Source organism: Erinaceus europaeus, chromosome 6, assembly GCF_950295315.1.
Source record: "Erinaceus europaeus chromosome 6, mEriEur2.1, whole genome shotgun sequence".
NCBI lineage: Eukaryota > Metazoa > Chordata > Mammalia > Eulipotyphla > Erinaceidae > Erinaceus > Erinaceus europaeus.
The window spans coordinates 54,683,285-54,706,465 of NC_080167.1; the positions used below are offsets into that span (position 1 = coordinate 54,683,285).

Here is a 23,181-nt window from a genome sequence, read left to right on the forward strand (position 1 = left end):
GCACATATCTCCTTCATGATGAGGCATGAAGAGCTGAACATTGGGAAAGTTATCACTGAATGTAGAAACACCATTCTCTGCCGCACCACCCTGCATTCAAATCAGATTGCCTTTCTAAAAGTGAGCACTACTAATACATTACACAACACAACTGAATACAGTATACTGATTAATTCCTCCATTATCTGACGTTATACTTAAAGTGAGAGAAAATCAACCTGGAATGGTCACACAAATAAAACACAACAAAATGTTACTCACCACTGGAAACATATTAAAAAAGCTCTGTCTAATTAGGAGTTTGTATTTACTTTCCACCTCATAAGTCATGTTAGTTCCAACTGGAGTGTTATTTTGAGAAACAATGAAGTTTTGAACAGCATCACAACAGGAAGCAAGTTTTGCTCTAAAAAAGAATAAGAATCAAAGTGAGTCAAGGAAAAGAGAACAAAGGAAAATGCAAAAGAGCCAGACAATAAATCATTCATAAAGGTAATTTTTTTATCTCATTCCATTTTAACTGGCCTTGGATGGTGAATGGTTATTTGGGATGTTATTATACTCAAGTAGGGATCCATTTGCCAGTAATAAAGATTCATTAATATAATAGCTTTAAAACAACTTCCTTCTACTGGTAATGTTAAATCACAAAAGAGAAAGTAACAAAATATACTGTAACTATTCTAGTAATATAATAAAAAATACAGAAACAAAATTAAGAATAGTGCTATGGGGGCCTGGCGGCGGCACACCTGATTGAGCACACATATCACTATGCTCAAGGACCCAGGTTCAAAACCCCAACTCCTGGGGTGGGACAGTGGTACAACTGGTTGAGTGCAATTGTTACAAAATCCCAACTCTCCCTGCTCCCCACCTGCAGGGAGGATGGATGCTTTCTCTCCCTCTCTCTCCTCTATTTCTCCTCCGCTTTCAATTTCTCTCTGTCCTGTAAAATTAAGAAAGAACAGAGGGGACCAGGCAGTGGCACAACGGGTTAAGCGCACATAAGTAGTACATAAGAAGTATGAAAGAAAAGAACAGAAAGAAAGAAACAATGGCAGAAGTCCGGCAGTAGCACAGCGGGTTAAGTACACGTGGCACGAAGCGGAAGGACCTGAGCAAGGATCCCGGTTTGAGCCCCCGGCTCCCCACTTACAGGGAAGTCGCTTCACAGGTGATGAAGCAGGTCTGCAAGTGTCTAACTTTCTCTCCCCCTCTCTGTCTTCCCTCCTCTCTCCATTTCTCTCTATCTAACAACAATGACAGCAATAACAATAATAATAACAACAACAACGATAAACAACAAGGGCAACAAAAGAGAAAAGATGGACTCCAGGAGCAGTGGATTGGTAGTGCAGGCACCCCACCCCAGTGATAACCCTGAAGACAAAAAAAAAAATGTTTATTATATATAGTTCTCCAGAGATCTAGACTCCATAGCATTATATATACAGAATCCATATATATATATATATATATATATATATATATATATATATATATATTAATTTATTAGCTAGAAACAGAGAGCTACTGAAAGGGAAGGGAGAGGTGGAGAAGGAGAGAGACACCTGCAGCACTACTTCACTACACAAGAGGCTTTTCCTTTGAAGGTGGGGATCAGAGGCTTGAACCCAGACCTTCACACACTGTAGCATGCGTGCTCAATGAGGTGCACCACTGCCCGGCCCCTCCATAGGATCTCTAAAATATTTGAGCATTTACTCAACCTCAAAGTTAAGAGATTCTCTCATTTGCACAATTAAATTATCATTGAACTTAAAGCCATTTCTCATGTTTGCTTTTCATATACTTTTATTAAGAGTCACATTTCATGCAACTGAAAACAAGCAGCAAACTTGAACTTTTCGATCTTGATGGGTTTAGAGATTTAACGCTGCCTCAGGTTTTCCTAATAGGACAACTTTTTCATTATTTCAGCCATCATCTTCTCCTTTAAACCTTTACTGATTTCTCCATATTATTTAAAAACAGATATCAAAGTTGAAACCAGTCTTCACAAGAGGCAGTAAATATGCAGTGAATAGAAAAGACTTGGGTATGGACAGGGTGGTCCTTGAGAGGTCCTGGGAGAAACCTGCTTTGTCACACATGTGACTCAGAGCTTTTATGACTAGAATCCTTTGGTTTTGCACTATCACTGAGAGGGAAGAGATCCTGGAGACTACCTAAGAAAGTGAGATGATTATTTTGCTTATCTGAGAGGGAAGAGGAAATCAGGTGATTTCACTCATAAGTGAAATTAGAGAACTGAAACACATGAACTTGAAAAAGTATATATATGTATATAGTGGTTACTGTTGGGGGAACACACAGAGAGCTTTGGTGGTGGGAGTGGTGCAGAATTCCATCTCTATTATAATCGTGTAGTCACTATTAAATAAAGTGAAGAGCAGAGGAAGATTAGGAAGAAAAGAGAAAAAAAGTCAGCCTGGAACAATAAAAGCCTAGCAAACTCTCTTTTACACATACCCCAAATGAACTGCAGACAGCTAGATGTTCTACCCTCATAACTGCTGCTTCCTCATTACAGGTTTATTTGTTTTTTCCATAGGTATTGGTCCTGAAGGATATACTTTAATATGTTTTCCTAGTGAATTTTATTTTTGGGGGAAAAGGATACAGTGCTCTAATCAGTCTAATCTAATATCTAATTTCAGTCTCCCTAATTTCAATACTCAGGATATGAAAAGTCTGCTGTGTGGTATTATTTGACTCCAAAGTTATGTCTAATATATTAACTTTTATGTTAACCTATTAACAATATGTCTAATCTGTTAAATTTTATCATTAAACTAATATAGTCTTATTTGCTGAATTGTGTCACCTGTTTATTACAATTCTTTGCATTTCAGAACTTACCATTTCTAAAAGATAGTTCATGGAGAATAGTTCATAAGAAAAATTAAATGAAACAGTAAAAATATTAAAATATGTGCACTCAACCACATGCACCACTGCCTGGTCCCCCCAACATTCTCTAACACTGCTGCTAGTTACACTGCTGAGTGGGCAGCAGGAGCCAGTAAAAGGACACACAAAATGCTAAGAGAACGTGGGTAGAGAATGAAGAGCTAAACTACAGAATGCAAGGGGAAAGAGAAGTGGTGAGGGTTTGTATATGGTTGTAAATATAGAAGTGGTAACTTAGTAGATTGTGCACATCATTTCCTACACTAGCATATTGGACACCCACCTGTTTAGAAAACCAAAAGTGGGGAGTCAGGCGGTAGTGCAGCGGGTTAAGCACACATGGCGCAAAGCACAAAGACTGGCGAAAGGATCTGGGTTCGAGACCCCGACTCCCCACCTGCAGGGGAGTCGCTTCACAGGCAGTGAAGCAGGTCTGCAGGTGTCTGCCTTTCTCTCCCCCCCGTCTTCCCCTCTTCTCTCCATTTCTCTCTGTCCTATCCAACAACGATGACATCAACAATAACAACAATACTAACCACAACAATAAAATGAGGGCAACAAAAGGGAAAATAGATAGATATACTTTAAAAAATTTTAAAAAAAGAAAACCAAAAGTGGCTTTTAGGAACAAGAAAAAATTGTAGGACCACAGAAAAATGGGCAGATATACATAAATATAGACAGCTATAAAAATAATAGTCAACCCCTATCTGTGGCCTTGGAAGTACTACTGCAGTTTTCAATAGAGGATATGGAGACACAGAACTCTGGTGATGGGAATGGTGTGGAATTATACCCCTTTATCTCATAATTTTGTAAATCACTAATAAAAAAAATATGATACTTGGTAGTTTTAAAATATAGATTTAATTTCATAAAGTTCCTCTGACACAATGCAAGCCTGGATATCTTTACATCTATAATTGTGTATGTCTATTATATCATATTATGCTACTATAATTTGAAATGTCTCAAAGTAACACTCTGAAAAAAGACAATGTAACAAACTCTCATTTACCTTTGACAATTAGCTTAATTTTTCTAAGAACATTCAGTGCTTAAAAACTACTCTGGCACCAAAAATAAAACACTAACCAGAGTACACTTTGAACTTTTTTTTAATATTCATCCATTTTTCTGAAATCATAGTTCCAGTATTGTATTATGAGAATTTCAAGTCTACAGTAAAGTTGAAATATTGGACAATGTGCACTTCAATAGCCACCAACTATACACCACAATTAACTTTTTACTAAATTTGCCTTAATGTGTATTTTTCCACCAGTACATTTTTCTGGGAGCAGTTACTGCAATTCAATGTAAATTACAGGCACCAGAACGTTTCACCCTTGAGCACCAGCAAGTATGTCATTATCTTGTTTACATTGGGAGTAAATTGTACACACTAAACCTATAAATGTACACTATGAATTTTGAGAAACGTATACACCCTAGCAATCCAATCCTCTCCCAAGATACAGAATATCACCACTGCTAAGTTCCTCCTACCTCTTCCCAGACTCTCTCTAGTCCTCCTCCACTTAAATGCTGCAACTTTTGTTTTGATTTCATTTTTATTTTAACTCAACATATATAGAGTTAGCAGGAGAGAAAAAGAAAAAGGAAGAAACACTGGGGCTGGGGAGATGGTATAATGGCTGTGCAAAAAACATTTATGCCAGAGACATTAAGATGCCAGATTTAGTCCTTGCACCATAAACCAGAGCTAAGCTGAGCACTGCTTTGGTTAAAAAAAAATGATAGGGGGTCGGGCGGTGGCGCAGTGGGTTAAGAGCACGTGGCGCAAAGCGCAGGGACCGGCATAAGGATCCCGGTTCGAGCCCCCGGCTCCCCACCTGCAGGGGAGTCGCTTCATGGGCGGTGAAGCAGGTCTGCAGGTGTCTATCTTTCTCTCCCCCTCTCTCTCTGTCTTCCCCTCCTCTCTCCATTTCTCTCTGTCCTATCCAACAACAAAGCAACGTCAACAATGGCAATAATAACCGCAACGAGGCTGCAACAACTAGGGCAACAAAAAGGGGGAAAAATGGCCTCCAGGAGCGGTGGATTCATGGTGCAGGCACCGAGCCCAGCAATAACCCTGCAAGAAAAAAATAATAATAAAGTAGGGCTATATACAACAACAAATTTTCTTTAAAAAGGAAGAAGAAACGGGGTCAGCAGTAGCACAATGGGTTAAGCGCACATGGTGCAAAGAGCAAGGATCAGGATAAGGATCCCAGTTCGAGGCCCCGGCTCCCCACCTGCAGGGAGGTCGACTCACAAGTGGTGAAGCAGGTCTGCAGGTGTCTATCATTCTCTCCTCCTCTCTGTCTCCCCTCCTCTCTCGATTTCTCTCTTTCCTATCCAACAACGACAGCAATAATAACAATAATAACAACCAAAACAATGATATAACAACAAAGGCAACAAATGGGAAAAATAGCCTCCAGAAGTACTGGATTTGTGGTGTAGACACCAAGCCCCAGCAATAAACCTGGAGGGGGGGAAAAAAAAGCAAGAAACAGCAAAGCACCACTTTGCCCTCCATGAATTCTCTTGGTAGTCCCATGAGGTGTGTGGGGATCAAACCCTGGGTCTCATGCACACTAAGATGTGTGCTCTACACAGTAAGATGTCTCATGATCTTCTGTGACTATATTTTTTAACCACAGACCATCGCTGGGGAGCCAGAGACGACCCGAACTGCCCCTGCGGCTACAGACAGACTATGACCCACACAGTCAACGACTGCCACCTCTCCAGATTCAAAGGAGGTCTCGAAACTTTACATCAGGCTCAACCTGACGCTGTTGACTGGCTATGGAAGAAGGGAAAATGCTAGAAGAAGAAGAACCACAGACTTACTTTGTCTGTTATGAAATTTATGTAAACAGGATGAGCGTATGTATCCATTTTTCTAGGATTTTTCCATGTGCCATAAATATTTCTGCTATTTTGGTCTTTCCCTTTTTCTTGCTGGGGTAAGGTTTCATTGCAAGATGTGCGAGAGTGATTCCTCTTGCACTTTAAAAAAATTTTATTTATAAAATATAAATATTGACAAGACCATAGGATAAGAAGAGTACAATTCCACACAATTCCCACCACCAGAACTCCATATCCCATCTCCTTCCCTGACAGCTTTCCTATTTTTTAATCCCTCTGGGAGCATGGACCCAGGATCATTATGGGGTGCAGAATGTGGAAGGCCTGCCTTCTGTAACTGCTTCCCCCATTGAACATGGGTGTTGGCAGGCTGATCCATACTCCCAGCCTGTCTCTCTCTTTCCTCTCTTGCACTTTTAAAGAAATTTCCATTAAAAATCAGTATTAAGTATCTAGTAATATATAACAAACTCCCAGGAAAAATTAGTATTCTAGATATTACTTCTTCAACCTGCTTTGAATCATAGACCAATGGAACTTTTGAAGCCTTTATATGCAGTGAAAGAATTATAAACATATGTTCTTGGTCTCTTCCACACAGAGAACCCCTGGAATAGTCAACATTACTATAAATCTGTGCTGCCTATAGAAAACAGAACAAAGAGAAATTTTAATCTCTGTTGTCCTATACCTAATGGTTGGTAACTGAACTCACTAGTTGTGTTCATGGTAGTGGGCATGGAAGTCTCGCCTTTCTTGCACAGAAGTGCAGAGACATTGAGAAACAAAGTTGGCATTAATTAAAAGTGATGGTCAATTTTATGACACTTGTTGACAGGGCTAAGGGATGTATGAATAGCTGGTAGTATATTATTTCTGGTGTGTCTGTGAAGATATTTCTGGAAGGAATTTGTACTTGAACTAGTAGACTGAATAAGAATATTGCTATCACAAAGCTGGGCAGTGACACACCTGGAAGAGGGTGCATGTTACCATGGACAAAGATTTGGGTTCAAGCCTCAGATCTCCACAGGCTCTTGAAAATTTCACAAGCAGTGAAACAATGCTGCAGGTATCTCTCTTTCTCCCTCTTCTACCTTTCCCTTCTATCTCAACTAAAAAAAAAAAAAAAGATGGATAGATGGCCTCTTGGAGCAGTGAATTCATTATGCAGGCACTAAATCCCAGAAATATATTAAGGGCAAATTTTAAAAAGGGATAAAGGGGCCAGGTGGTGGCATAGCTGGTTAAGTGCTCTCATTACAGTGTGCAAGGACCCAGGTTCAAGCCTCTGGCCACCAGCTGCAGAAGGAAAAGCCTCAAGAGTGGTAAAACAGTGCTGCAGGTGTCTCTCTATCTCTCTCACACCCTCCCCTTTCAAATTCTCTGTCTCTATCAATAATAAATAAATAAATATATATTTTTAAATGGATGAAGAAAAAGAGTATTGCTTTCACAGGGCCAGCAAGGTGACTCAGTGGTGGAGTTCAGTTGGGAAGCCCTGGGTTATAACTACACACACACACACACACACACACACACACACACACACACACACACCAAGAAAGACAAGAATCAATAGAATCAATAAAAAATGGTGGCACCCACAGGCATGATGTACTTAGACCTCTAGCAGATCCCTCTCTCCACTGTCACTGGTCATCTCCATCAGGAACATCATAATGGACCCTTTTGTGGGCCCCTATAGGGCCTTGCCCTCAATATGAATCAACAATAGTAGGGACTGTTCCATTCTCAAAGGGAGACTGAACAACTTACTCTACCACCAGAGGAAGATGGGTCCTGAAATTTGTGTAGCCTGGAATGTTCCTAGCCATGACCACAGAATGCGAGCTCAGACCAGAGGTTACACAGGCTCATGTGCTGTATATGGGCCTCAAATCAAATCAATGGGGTTTACAGTTAACAATACTTAGATACTTTCCCCATATTAGGGAGCTACTCTCTCCCCTGATCCAGCTTTCTAGTCCTTTTTCCAACTCTGACACCATATCCCAGGCAATAACTTGGGTCCACCTGCATATTAGATGTCAGGCTCAGGCAAAAACTAGTAAAGCCATGGGCTCTTTGGAGTATACCTAAAATAGACCTAGCTTTTTCCAAAACGGAGACCCTAAATCTTCATCTGCAATATTCTTGCCTTTAGGTTCATGATTAGTCAACAATTTGTTCTGCATGATATCTGAACTCTTTTTCAGCCACTAGGTTCCAGATGCTACCATGATGCCAGCCTGACTTCCCTGGGTAGTGACCTCACCAATGTGTCCTAGAGCCCCACCTCTCCAGAGCCCTGCTCCACTAGGGAAAGAGAGAGACAGGCTGGGAGTATCAATCGACCTGCCAATGCCCATGTTCAGCAGAAAAGTAATTACAGAAGCCAGACCTTCTACCTTCTGCACCACATAATGACCCTGGGTCCATACTCCCAGAGGAACAAAGAATAGGAAAGCTTTCAATGGAGAGGATGGGATTTGGAGTTCTGGTGGTGGGAATTATCCTATGGTCTTGTCAATATTTCCATTTTATAAATTAAAAAAAAAAACTCCAAAAATGGTGGCACCAAGGCTTACAACATGGGAATCTAGCTGCTAAACCTTCAGATTAAGACTAGGATTTGTCCCATTGGCTTCTCTGGATCTCACGACTTCGGGCTTAGACTGGACCTACAGTACTAGATGGGTCTCCTGGGGAGCAAGCTCACAGATAGGTTGTGGAACTCTCTGGCTTCTGTAATTCCATGAGCCAATTTTTCATAATAGGACTCTTTCTATGTATCCTATTGGTTCTAATTCTCTAGATAACCCTGAACCATACTGATGTTGAACTCAGAGTGAAGTGCTGCTATCACTTATTTCAAGGCAGAACCTTAGGTGCATGCTAGAAAATGGCCTACACTGACACAATTTTAAAGACAATTTTGGACAGAGCTCAGGAAGAGACGAGGAAAGCTGTGAGAAAAGTTCCTTTCTTCTGAGAGAACACCTAAGTAAGTCATGAGCACAATACTAACAGATATATGAGTAGTGAAGCCATTCTGATAAAGTCTCAGGTGGAAATTAAACGATGCAGGAAATACCATCCTTGTTACTAAGTGGCAATGGACTTGATAGAACTGTTTGAGTTCTACTGATTTCAGGTGTTTCTGTTTGTTTGTTTGCTTGTTTGTTTATTTGTTTATGCCTCCAGGGTTATGCCTGAACTACAAATCCACTGTTCCTAGTGGGCATTTTTTTCCATTTTATTGGACAGGACAGAGAGAAACTGAGAGAGGAGAGAGAGAGATTAAGAGGAAGGGAGAAAGATAAGACACCTGAAAATCTGCTTCACTGTTTATGAAGCATTCCTGCTGCAGGTGGGGAGCTAGAGGCTGGAACCTGGATCTTTGTGCACGTCCTTACTCTTAGTACTATACTTTGTGTGCTTAGCCGGGTGTGCCACTGCCTGCCCTCAAGTTCTACTTTTTTTTTGGAATGTAGAAGCTATAAGGAGGAAAACTGGATGTTATACTGAGTATATTTCAAAATAAACTGTTGAAGGAGCAACCGGGTTCTTCCTGAGTAAGATAATGAAAGAAAAGCATCTTAAGATAAAATAGTCAAAGGGGAAGCAAAACTTAAAGGTTTGGAAAATTCTTCCATCTATCCATGTTGCAAAAAGTGAGAAGTTGTGTTTGAACATGAATACTGAGTGTGGGAAGTGTATGAAGAAGCATGAAACTGAAAAGAAGCACTGGCTTGATACTGCTTGAGACGGATCTAACTTGTGCTATGCTCTACTTAAACAGCCATTCTACATGACTCAAAAAGAGAACAGACTTCCTCTCAGCTCCAGAAAAGACTGGGGACACTCTGAGTTCCAGAATTCAAAAAAGCACACACACACACACATTCACACAAGTACTTAACTCAAGAAGCACTGTGGTCCCACAAGAATCTGGTTTAATACTATTCAGTATGATCTACAAAGATGAGTCTAGAAATAAACAAAATCATCTTTCCATCACAGATGGCTTAAGAGACATACTTTTGGGGTGTTTGTTAAAATTCCTTTTTCTCTTTATACTGTAGCTGCTGAGCATTTTGCTCATTCTTAATTTTCTGGTTTTTTTTTTTTTTTTGATTTATTTCAAGTCCCAGGTCAAAGTGATTCTTCAGTTCTAAATAGGGTGCTTCCTGGATTTCCATGAAATGTTAATGACTGCTTAAGGCTTACCGTGAGAGAGACTCTCTAAAGACAGGCTGCATATTAATGACTTAACTGCAAAGCCCAGAGCTCACTGGCAGCTCTTTTGGTTATCAAGCTCTCTAAGACACTGTAAGGAAACAGAGGCAGTTAAGGCAAAGCAGAGGTTGCTAGTACATTCAATGTATTAACAAAAAATTGCCCCCCTCCTTTTTAAAAGTATACACTCTGAGATTCTAATATCCGTACTAAGAAAAACAACTTTAAAACAAGGCCTGATTGAATCCAAAGGATTTATTTCCATCCTAATAATGACTAAAATAGTAAAATTTATTTCTCTGCACCAAAGCCACAACACACATAAGCCAAGCAATAGATAAACTACCTCTTTTCTGTCAATGTCTCTTTTTGCTTTCTTCTCCCCCTATTCTGCAAAATACTTGACCAATAATAGTAATATCACTTAGTACACTATCATATGGAACAAATATTTCACATCTAAGATTTACAGGTATCATTTGGTCTATGTACAGTCTGAAAAATAGGTACAATTGACACTCATTTGACACCCACTTTATTTATTTATTTATTTTTTACACCAGAGCACTGCTCAGCTCTGGCTTATGGTGGTGCGGGGGATAGAACTTGGGATTTAGGAGCCTCAGGTATGAGAGTCTGTTTGCATAACCATTATGCTTTTCCCCCCGCCCACCCACTTTATTTAATTTTATTTTATTTTTAATATTTATTTATTTTTCTCTTTTGTTGCCCTTGTTGTTTTATTGTTGTTCTTGATGTCGTTGTTGTTGAATAGGACAGAGAGAAATGGAGAGAGGAGAGGAGAGAAAGACAGACACCTGCCAACCTGCTTGTTTCACTGCCTGTGAAGCAACTCCCCTAAAGGTGGGGTGCTGGGGGCTTGAACCTGGATCCTTATGGCCGGTCCTTGCACTTTGCGCCACCTGTGCTTAACCCTCTGCACTACTACCCGACTTCCCCACTTTATTTTTTAAATTGAGCTTATCCGAAGTAAGTGGGTCACTTAATCACGTATTTATTTAGTACTGAGGCAGGTAATGAGCACTGTGAAAAGTGCTGTCTACAGACTGGTGAGAAAAATAAGCATTGTCTCTTCTTTGTGACCTGGTAAGATCACAAAAGATTCATAAGGATAAATTTGAAGGGTAGAATAATATGTGAGCCATGCATATGGAAAAATAAAAAATGAAGGGCTGAACTCCCCTGCCTGCCTAAAACAGACCCCCCCCCAAAAAAAAAATAAAATGAACTCAAATGTCAGAGATTCCTTCCTGGACTATCATCAACCAGGGAAGAGGGAAGGCAGATTCTGAGCACAGGAAAGGATAACCAATACCCAAGGAAAAGAAATGCTATACCCACACATCTCATATCTATTCTTCTATAGGCCTACTCATCCTGCCAAAAACCATGTCCTCTTGACTGAGGCCTGTGTGCACTTCTGTTATCTCTTAAGCCTGAATTCCAAGTCATTCATCTTTCCCTAGTGTCTCCCATGTATACAGAAAGAATGCATGTTCTCGTCACTCTGCCTTTCTTACACTGAGCTCAGTCAAAACCTCACAAAGGCAGAGAGAAAGTTATTTTTCCTCACCTCTAAACTGTAACACAGTAAAAATGTAAGAATCAAATTCAGGCTGCTACCCTAAAGCACCCTACCCAATCAATACCTTACAAAGTCCCAGGTGTTCAATGTTCCCTACTGAATGTCTAGAGAGAAACCAAAATGAGTAGAATGTTCTTGTCTGAACCACAGGTCTTGCTACCCAACAGGTTCTTCTGACTCTTATTTACTTAATATAAGCTAAAGAGCTTCCGTAAGGAAAGAAGAAAGAAAGAGAAGCTAGAATACCACTCTATGCAAGTACTGTGCTCTGCCAACTGAGCTATTTCCCCAGCCAGCACTAAACAGGTTTTTCTAGAGTCCTCAAGCTCATCATTTGAAGTACATAAAAAAAAAAAAAAAGCACATAAGTGCTATGTGTTCAAAGAGCCTCTTATTATTATGTAGACGCTGGAGTCCTTACTCTGCAACAGGGCTAATGTCTGAGGTTGCCTGTGTGTACACCTCTGAGGTGTGGGGACATGGGGGCAAAGGGAACACGAAAAATTTAACATTGGAGGTTGAGAACAAGTCATCCCTAGCCATAGTCCATTTATGAAGTGAAAATAATTTTCAGGTTTTAAATTGACTTGATATCCAGCAGAGTGCTTACTAAGATTTAAATGAAATCTGAAACAATATTCTTAAAAGACTAGTGGCAGGAGTCGGGCGGTGGCGCAGAGGGTTAAGCGCACGTGGCATAAAGCACAAGGACCAGCGTAAAGATCCTGGTTCAAGCCCCCAGTTCCCCACCTGCAGGGGAGTGGCTTCACAAGCAGTGAAGCAAGTTTGCAGGTGTCTTTCTCTTCCCCTCTCTGTCTTCCCCTCTCTGTCTTCCCCTCCTCTCTCCATTTCTCTCTGTCCTATCCAACAATAATGACATTAATAACCGCAACTATGTTAAAAAACAACAAGGGCAACAAAAGGGAAAATAAACATTAAAAAAGCAATACAAATAATTTAAAAAAATAAAAGACTAGTGGCTTGTAGGAGAGAGAAGAGATACTGAGTGTACTCTGTGCTCACACCATGCTAAAAGCCTTGAGGTCTTCTGTGTAAACTTTGCTTCAGAGGCATGTAGTGTGGAGAAACTGAGACCTGTCTGGAGGGTGGCAGAAGGACTGAAATCCAGGACAGATGAGGCACTAACAGTGTCCACACCAGGGAAACACAGACTCAGGGATTCAACGACAGTCTTCAATAAGCACTTGAGAGGAATCAGATTGAGCCTGATTAACTTCACAACACAGAACTAAGACCAATGCATAGAAAAAGTCACACATTATTACTGAATACCCAGCAGGCTACAGCCAGGGTTCAAGGTCATTACAATTTACACATTATTAAATACAAATAGGAGTAAGTATGGATGGGATGGGCCTTTCCCTTGGAAAGATTACTAACATTTGGGAAGACAGACAAAGAAAAAGCATTACTATTTTTTTTATTGAGGCGGTTAACACTTTACAGCGCAATCACAGACATATGCATATAATTTCATTATATAATAGGCCCCCAGAATTTTCACCCTCTCCATCCCTCCCCAGAGTCCTTTGCTTTAGTACAGTACACCATGTTCAGTTCATGTTTCATTTTGTGCTCTCCCTCCCCAAAGTCCTTTGGTGCAATAACCCATAAAAAGCTAGATATAGACTAGGTCCCATGAGATAGAGCTTATGTTCACATGTATCCATAAACTAGGGCAAAATATATACCTAAAAGCAAAAGTACACAATAGTCTGCAGTAAGTACCCTCCAACACTTCATCTGCACTATTCCAGCCTTTAGGTCCATGATTGTTCAACAATTTGTTTGGCTTTGTATGTTAACTCTTTTTTCAGCCACCAGGTTCCAGATGCTAGCATGATGCTAACCAGACTTCCCTGGACAGATGACCTCACCAATGTGTCCTGGAGCTCCGATTCCCCAGAGCCTGACCCTACTAGGGAAAGAGAGAGGCAGGCTGGGAGTATGGATCTACCAGTTAACGCCCGTGTTCAGCAGGGAAGCAATTACAGAAGCCAGACTTTCTACCTTTTGCATCCCACAATGACCTTGGGTCCATACTCCTAGAGAGATAAAGAATGGGAAAGCTATCAGGGGAGGGGATGGGATATGCAGATCTGGTGGTGGGAACTGTGTGGAGTTGTAACCCTCTTATCCAATGGTTTTGTTAATGTCTTCTTTTTTAAATATATAAAAAAAATTAATTACTATTTTTTTTACTTTTTGCCTCCAGGGTTATTGCTGGGACTTGGTGCTGGCACTACAAATCTACTGCTCCTGGCAGCCATTTCCTCCATTTTATTGGACAGAACAGAGAGAAACTGAGAGAGGAGGAGGAAATAGAGGGAGAAAAAGAAAGATAGCGGCTCTGCTGCAGGTGGGGATCAAGACTTGAACCTGGATCCTTGCACTGGTCTTTGTGCTTAGTACAATGTTCACTTAAGTGCACTACCACCAGCCACCTACTATTTTTAATGTAGTTTCAATATGAAACAAATCAAGGTGATAATAACACAGGAGAGGGAAAATTCAATTCATCTGGGGATAATGAGATTTTTGTGCAGTGATCATCACATAAGAGAAGTACAACAAATGTGTGTTTAAGGAATAGGCATGTTTGGGATGGAGGATGGGTAGTAATAGAAGGAGAGAGGAGAGAAAGAAAGGTCTGCAGGGGTACCAGCAAGAAAATAGCCAAGACTTAATTAAAGACTTAAAGAGGGGCTGAGAGTCAGGGCCAGGTGGTGGCTCACCAGGTTAAGTGCACATAGTATTAAGTGCAAGAACCTGTTCAAAGATCCCGGTTTGAGCCCCTGGCTCTTCACCTGCAGGGGCAGGGGAGGGGGGGGTTGCTTTCCAAGTGGTGAAGCAAGTCTGCAGATGTCTATCTTCCTCTCTATCTTCCCCTCCTCTCTTATCCTATTTTAAAAAGGGGGGAGGGGAGAAAAGGCCAACAGGAGCAGTGGATTAGTAGTGTTGGCACCAAGCCCTAGCAATAACTCTGGAGGCAAAAAAAAGAAGAAGAAGAGGGGCTGGGGCTGAGACTCTTCATGCCCTGGACTCTAGTCTTGGCACTGCATCGAAACTCGAGGGGAGGTTGCTGTGTGTCTCTCTTCTCTTTTTCTGTCTCAGGAAAAAAGAAACACAGAAGTAGGGACGGAGGGAAAGAGAGATTAATTAATAAATAATTAATTAATTGATTTGGGGCTCAGGAGTACCATGAACACATGATATGCTAGGTTCATTCCTCAGAGCTTCACTAAAAGACAAAGGGGGGGGAGTAGTAGTGCAGGTTGAGCACATATAGTACAAAGCAGAAGGACCTGCCCAAGGATCCTGGTTTGAGACCCCCGACTCCCCACCTGTTTGTGTGTGTTGGGGGGGGTTGCTTCACAAGTGGTGAAGCAGATCTGTAGGTGTCTATCTTCCTCTCCCCCTCTCTATCTTCCCTTCCTCTCTCAATTTCTTTCTGTCCTATCTTATAAAAAATAAAAAAGGAAAAAAATGGTCAACAGGAGCCATGGATTTGTAGTGCTGACCCCAAGCCCCAGAGGCAAAAAGAAAAGAAAAGAATGCATGAAATCCAGGTTCAAGCCTGATACCCACCAGACTGGAGTGCTGTGATGTCATTCTCTTCCTATCTCTGTCTCTATCTAAAAAAAAGTTTACCTGGAACAGTGATGACAAAAGAATAAGGAAGATCTAGAAATCCTATATAAATGATTTTATAGTGAAAGGAGATGGATGATGATAGCGAGGAGATCTGAGATCTATATAGTGAAAGAGAAAGGACATGAGATAAGTCAGGCTGCTAGGAACACCACAGACAATGGCACACACGTAATCTTCTCACTACACTCTCAACTCTTGATATTCTCTGAAGCAATCCATTCACTTTGTAGATGTGCATCAAGGGATCTCATGCAACAGGAATCCTGTCAAGACTGCAAAGAGTTAGGTATTATCCTCATCTTGCATCATTCACAGAAGTGGAAGCTAGAAGGTTTCACAGGCTGGGGTATGTATCGACCTGCCAATGCCCATGTCCAATGGAGAATCAGTTACAGAAGCCAGACCTTCTGATTTTTGCACTCCACAAAGAATTTTGGTCCAGTGAGTCCGGTGGTAACACAGCAGGTTAAGCACACGTGGTGCAAAGTCCAAGGACCAGCGTGAGGATCCTGGTTTGAGCCCCCAGCTCCCCACCTGCAGAGGAGTTGCTTCACAGGTGGTGAAATAGGTTTGCCAGTGTCTTTCTCTCCCCCTCTCTGTCTTCCCCTCCTCTCTCCATTTCTCTCTGTCCTATCCAACAATAACAACAATAATAACTACTACAACAACAAAAAAACAATAAGAGCAACAAAAGGGAAAATAAATAAATAAATATTTTAAAAAAGAATTTTGGTCCATACTCCCAGAAACGGATAGAGAATGGGAAGCTTCCAGCGGAAGACATGGGACATGGAACTCTGGTGGTGTGTACTGTGTGAAACTGTATAATTTTGTTATCTTACAACCTTGTTGATCATTATTAAATCACTGATAAAAATATTTTTAAAAGGCTACAGCACCCTATTTTTTCAATTTTATGATCTTATACTATATGCCCAGCATGCAATCCAAGAAGTCAATTCTTTCATCACAGAGCTAGTTCTCTGAAAGGATGATTGATTATACTCATAAGGTCATTCACTGATTAGATGAGATTTATCCACATTACCAAGTATAATCCTCCTTAAATCAAGAGGTCATAGGTGCTAACCACGTCTATAACATACCTTCACAGCAACACCTAAGCTAGCATTTGATCAGTCAAGTACTAAAAGTTAGTTAAGTGGCCACATTAAATTATCCATTGTTCTGTAGCCTAGAGTAAGTAGTGAGGGACAAGAAAAAGTGGACAGATTTGAAACATGTTTAGGATGTGAAGTTGCTGAAACTTGGTAATGAATTTCAGGTGCTGAAATGTGTGCGTGTGTGTGTGGGGGGGTCCTTTTTATATGGAATCAGTGGCTTGCTAAGATCCATAAAGAGAAAATGAGACCATGTTGCAGCAGCAGATCAGAAGCTAGATCTTGGAGAAATGTGGGAGGAAGTAGTGGAGGGTTTGGGGGATGCTGGTGCGTAATAGGGAAAAAGGATCTAAGTTTGGAGTGAGAATGCTTTACAGACACCTATTGCTAGAATGTATGAAACCGTATCCAGGTTTCAACAACTGTACTATAAAAAATTAACCCCAAATAAAGTGATTAAAATAAAATAAGATGGTCAATCATCTGGAACAAGGCGGTTATTAAACTGACCTCTCAAGGTCCCATCTAGTGCTCTGCTCACAGGGCTGACCTCTGTCTTTCAAAAACGAAGGGCAAGGAAGGACCAGGGAAAGAGATCGGACCTACAGGTTCAAGAAGCCTCAAGTTGACTCCCTGGCATCATCTTATGCCAGAGTCAAGCAGCGTACCAATTATCCCTCTCTCCCACTCCTTTTACTCTCACCTTCTCTCTCATAACAAATCCTTTTTTTTTTTTCTTTGTAATGAAGTCCACTTCCACTGCAAATTATGTAAGTATGGAAAAGACAAGTTCTAGAAATTTAAAAAAAAAAGCTGTTAAGATGAATGTTAAGATTTCTAAATATTTTAACTTTTCAGACAAAAAAAAATCCAGGTCACTGCTGTTATGGTTGGATGTGTGAAGAGTGTAAAGAAGTCATTTATATCAATCCCTCCTTGACAGAGCTAATACTTCTATTTAGCTAGATATTTTGTAGAGAAGGAAGAGAAACCTTTTTGCTGACACTGTGTAGCAAACCAGGGTAAGATCCTGAATTAACACTCTGGACCCCATGAAAATAGCTTGATTATTACAATGCTGAATCAGTCTTGGGCATACTTGCACCAAATGCTACTCTGTGAATCCTCTCCTGAGGAAAATGTTGCAGCATACTTTATGGTTACAAACAGCCTCGTTGTTTAAAAACAGTTGCATTGTTTCATGATATTTAAACGTCACAAAGTGCTCATTGTTGGCTCAGGCAAAGGGCTCCTTCTGTGCTGAAGACATGGGAATCTGTTCTGCACAGGTGGAAGGACAGGTAGAAGAGGAGCTCTGCTGGAATGGGTCCTGGAACGGAGCACAAAGAGGCCCTGGGTGCTCCTAGAAAGCCACATGGGCAGCTCCAGACTGGGGCGCTTTTCCAGGACTGTGCTCAGCGCACTGTGAGATTCATCATCTTCTGCTTTTTGGCTTTGACCCCAAACTCAGCTTCTGTTTCTGCTTGGCCTCTGGGCACTGAGTACTGATTTTCTTCCTCTGGCTTCCTTCCACATCCTGACTTTTCATCTCTGCCTTCAGGCTTTGACCAACATAAGAATTATCCAGTCCTACCCTCAGCTTGCTAGCTCTTTATTTAGTCCCAGTTGTGGGCTAAATAATCTGGAGATGAGACTTTGCTCTGCCTCCAATCAGGCCAATTCATTTTCATATATTTTATATTTATAACCAGGCAACTGAACTCAGTTTAGATGATCACAATTAAACTTCAGGAAATGCAGGGTCATTTCTGGTCAGAGCTCTGAGCATGGTGCCAAGCCACTTGACCAGTCATCTTGAAGGGGAGCAAAGGGGACAAGCCCTGGACTGTTAGACAAAAGTAAAATCCTTTTCTACTGCAAATAATGCTCACAAAGATTGTGACTTAGAAAGGTAAAGCTTAATATTTTTTGCTCTCTGTGACCTATTTTCCATCATGAAAAGATCAAAGAAAGTTCAAATAGAACCAAGTGAATAGGAAGCCCAGGTGCCTTTCAAAGGCCTGGCATAATCCATATGAAATGCAACACAAAGGAAAACTTGGACTTATAAATGTTTACAAGGCTCCATCTGCAGAGGGTTGGAATAGCAAAGATTTTAGCTTTACTATTACTTGTGGACTTGTTATAGTTATCGCAGATACCATGAGGCTCAAATATTTTTAGTAGATACTAATTTATAAACTGTAAAATACCGATTCTAGGCTAAGAAGTAATGATAGCAAACATATAAAGACTTTAATGTATAATAAACTCTGTACTGGGCACTTGCTCTATTAAATATTCATAAGTATGGGATGAGAGTATTTTGCAGACACTTATGGGGAGATGAGAGATTGTACCCATGTGTCTCCAACTGTACTATAAACTATTAACTTCCCCCAAATAAAATAAAAATAAAATGATGGAAAAATAGTCATAAAAATTCACAGAAGAAGGTATAAAGAAACTAGCTGGAAGAAGTTACTTAGCTTAATGCCACAAATAACCATCCCCTATCCAACTCCTCTTGTCAAAGCAAAAAATATGTGTTATGATATTCTAGAGGGAACTAAAATCACCATGGAGAATATAAAATTTAAAATGCAGTTAAAGACAATGGAAAACAGAGGCTAAAGTTCTCATGTATGGAACCACCTTGAAGCTATGTTGATACTCATGAGTCAGAATCTTGATTCTTCTTCCCACCCCTTATTTCCTCTACCTAAGGCTTTACACACGTTTAAGACCATGTATAAGGACTGGGATAGATAGCATAATGGTTATGCAAAAAGACTCATGCAAAGAGATTCTCATGCCTGAGGCTCCAAAGTCCCAGATTCAATTCCTAGTGCTCTGGAAAAACAAACAAATCATGTAGAAAGTTTCTTGGGAGGTCCAGTGGGGGCACACCGGTTAAGTGCACCTAGTACTATGCACAAGAAGGACTCACACAAGGAACTGGGTTCGAGCCTCTGCTACCCACCTGCAGCAGGGACACTTCACAAGCAGTGAAGTAGATCTGTAGGTGTCTTTACCTCTCCTCTATCGTCCCCTTCCCTCTCAATTTCTCTCTGTCATATCAAATAAATAAATAAATGGGGGGAAATGTCCTTGAGGCATGGTAGATTTGTAGTGCTGGCACTGAGCCCCAGTGACTAAGGAGGGAAAAAAAAGAAGAAAGAAAAGGAAGATTCTTGGTTCTTTCTGAGGAAAATAATTTCTAAAGTTTGAAAATACCTGCTGGTCATTATTGTGCACTCTATAAAGTACATAGACTGAAGATAAGTCAGATCTAAACACTAACCACACATACAAAATAGAAGTTCATAGTTGTGGTTGAAGTGATGAAGGGAAATCTCACTGCAACAGCAGAAATTACTTCCTCAGACTGTTCAGGTAAGGTCTCCCCTGAAGAAAGGTTTGGGACAGGAAATCAGTCATCTAGAACTCATGAACCTAGATGGGAGGCTGAAGGGACAGCTTGATTAAGGTTCAGTGGTTGCAGCAACAAGAGTACATTTGAGGAAGTACAAGATCATCCAACATGGTGAAGAGGACACACACAAAAAGTCCAGGAAGAATGGGATTCAGTCAGGTGGGTGAGGCTGAGTTTGATCAGGCAACACGTTATCTTGAGCTCTCATTTTGAATGCAATAAAAAAAATCATTTAAAAAAACTACAGATTTCAAACAGGTTGGGACAGAAATGGGAGTAGTAGAACCCAGTTATGACCATAGATCGCAAGTCAATTTCCAACTTTTTAAAATATTTATTTATTTTCCCTTTTGTTGTCCTTGTTGTTTTTATTGGTGTAGCTATTATTGTTGTTGTTATTGATGTCATCGTTGTTGGATAGGACAGAGAGAAATGGAGAGAGGAGGAGAAGACAGAGAGGGGGAGAGAAAGTTAGACACCTGCAGACCTGCTTCACTGCCTGTGAAGCAACTCCCCTGCAGGTGGGGAGCCGGGGGCTCGAACCGGGATTGTTAGTTGGTCCTTGTGCTTCGCGCCACGTGTGCTTAACCCACTGTGCTACCACCCAACTCCCATAAATTTCCATCTTAAACATTCCTTCTAGCAGCTCAGGAGATGACACCATGGTAGACTGCATGTCCTTTACTTATGAGATCCCAGGTTTAATCCTCAGTATCATAAATGCAACAGTGATGCTCTGGTTCTCTCTTACTTGCTATCTATCCCCATACTTATACATGGTTCTAAACTTGTGTAAAGCCTTAGTAGAGGAAATAAGGGATGGAAAAAAGAATCAGGATTCTGACTCATGCATATCAACAGAGCTTCAAGATGGTTCCATATATGAGAATTTTAGCCAGAGTGATAAAGAATAAGGAAACTTTCAGTGGAGGGGATGGGACACAGAACTCTGGTGGTAGGAATTGTATGTAGTTGTACCCCTCTCATCCTACAACCCTGTCGATCATTATTGAATTACTAATAAAATAAAATTTAAAAAAAGTTTTTGTCATATGCTTTACATTGGCTTGTTCTAGCCCTCCCCCTCCAAGAGAATTGGATGAGTCCTGTTAATTTCGCGGGCCTGCTTGGCCCCGCCCCAAGGGACCCTGGGAGAGGGTTCCGGAGTCCGAGAGTTCCTGAGTTCCCCAGTGACAGAGTTTCTGAGTTCTGGAGTTCGAGAGTGCGAGGGTGCGAGAGTTTCTGAGTTCGAGAGTAAGGGAGAGGGTTCCTGAGTTCCAGAGTAAAAGAAAGAGTGCTTGCGCCGCCGCAAAGAGACAGCAGAGTTCTGTTTGGTGATTAGTTTGTCTTAGTTTGTGAATCGTTGTTCCTGAATAAAGAAATACAGCTGCCCTGCCCAGCCGTTGTCTCCGCGTCTCTGTTCACCACCGTGAAGCCAGCCCGGCCCGGCAAGAGCCTCTGGAAATTTTAACAACAAATGGCGCCCACGTGGACCTGACCTGCGCATCTCTCAGATAAGTAAAGATAATTTGGCTACCTATGCACGATGGCCTTCTCTTCTGCTTGTGAAGAGATCTCCAAAGGCCTCTGCTCTTTCTTCACGAGACTGTTTTGCTGTTTCTGGAACATTTATCTCTGGACCACTCTGTGGTTTCCACTCGCTCGGGCGAACTCAGAACAGCCAGCGGGAAGAGCCAGCGGGCGGGAGGCAAGGCGCGGAGCTGCTGTTTCCACCTGGTCAAACAGCCAGCCAGCCGGCTGCGCCCAGACAACCCCGCGCACCGCGCCAGCAACCCCGCAGCCCCGCAGCCCGCAGGAGGCCTACGCCAACATGCTGGAGCCCGATGCCAACATGCTGGAGCCTGAGGCCAGCCCACAGGAGCCGGCTCTCCACCGCGTGGTGCAGGGCACTGGACGCGTGATCCCTCCACGCTGCTCGGCCACTGCGAACAGGGCAGCAGACATGGCAGGGCCATGGGGCAGGGCCGCGGCGTTCTATCATGGCCGCCACCCCTGGGCACCTAGGCTCACGCCTTCTACAAAGATGGCCTGCCTGCCCTCTTTCTATGAATTCTGGAACCATCCCGGGCCTCCCGGACCCCCAGGCTCCCTGCCAAAACTGGGCACACGAGATCTCCAGCCGCCGGTCCGGTCTGAAGGCAGACAAGCTGGAGTATGCAGAGATTTGTGCAGAGATCGCAACCTGCAATTCCTAGAAGTGGAGCTGCTCGGAAATGGAGCTGCACGGGAAGCCACCTCCGGATGGTGAACCCCCCCCCCCAACAACTAAGACAATATAGATTTAAATTCGTGTTTAAAATGACATGTCTTCGTAACAAAGGTTTCTCTCCTCGTGTGTTAATGACTATGTTTATGTGTATGTTTAAAGTTTGGTAAACAGTAGCTTTAAGGCTAAATTCTTACTAGTCAAAGATAAATGAAAAAGGTTTTCAACGTAATTCTCATAAAGATAAAAATTAACTTACATTTAAAGTCTGAGATAAAAATTAGTTAACAATCAATATATTTCAACTAAGTTGGTCTAAACAAAAGGTTAAATAGACTTGTTGATATGTAAAACACTACCTTCTCTATTAGAAATGGTAGATCGCACAATGGCTATGCTAATTATTCTCATGCCTGAGGTTTCCTCTCCGGGCCCACACCTAGGGTGTGTCTCCATCTTGAATGGGTGTAACAAAAGGTTAAAAGACGTTGTTGATATGTAAAAGTCTCAAATTCCTTCTCTATTAGAAATGTTAGATCGTGCAGTAGATATGCTAATAACAAGTTTTGTTTCATAGTAAGTAAGTTGCAGCCAGCTGCCTTTGGGACCCTAGGCCGTTCCCCGCCCCCATGCAAATGCCCGTCGAGGCAAGTAGCCCCCCAGAGACAAGAAATGTTTTTTTTTTCAGATATGGCCCCCTCAGGCCTTCCCTTGGCAACATGCTGGTTTTGGTTATATATGTTTCTGTTGACCCCACACCCTTGATACTATAGTCATTTAGTTAAAAAGAAAAGGGGGAATTGTCATATGCTTTACATTGGCTTGTTCTAGCCCTCCCCCTCCAAGAGAATTGGATGAGTCCTGTTAATTTCGCGGGCCTGCTTGGCCCCGCCCCAAGGGACCCTGGGAGAGGGTTCCGGAGTCCGAGAGTTCCTGAGTTCCCCAGTGACAGAGTTTCTGAGTTCTGGAGTTCGAGAGTGCGAGGGTGCGAGAGTTTCTGAGTTCGAGAGTAAGGGAGAGGGTTCCTGAGTTCCAGAGTAAAAGAAAGAGT

General features: G+C 41.7%; 1 protein-coding gene and 1 long non-coding RNA gene across 2 annotated transcripts in view; one reads left to right on the top strand and one right to left on the bottom strand.

Annotated features, from left to right (window-relative positions):
- ST8SIA6 (ST8 alpha-N-acetyl-neuraminide alpha-2,8-sialyltransferase 6) overlaps positions 1 to 23,181 on the bottom strand; it is a 157,460-nt gene that overhangs the window by 12,228 nt on the left and 122,051 nt on the right. Inside the window, exon 5 of the mRNA XM_007526225.2 lies at positions 262 to 406. Within this exon, the coding sequence (XP_007526287.1) occupies positions 262 to 406 (145 nt within the window). The remainder of the gene's footprint in view (positions 1 to 261; positions 407 to 23,181) is intronic.
- LOC132539017 (uncharacterized) lies at positions 8,682 to 9,848 on the top strand. Its single transcript, XR_009550328.1, has 2 exons — positions 8,682 to 8,830; positions 9,629 to 9,848. It is a non-coding gene; the product is annotated as an uncharacterized LOC132539017 (long non-coding RNA).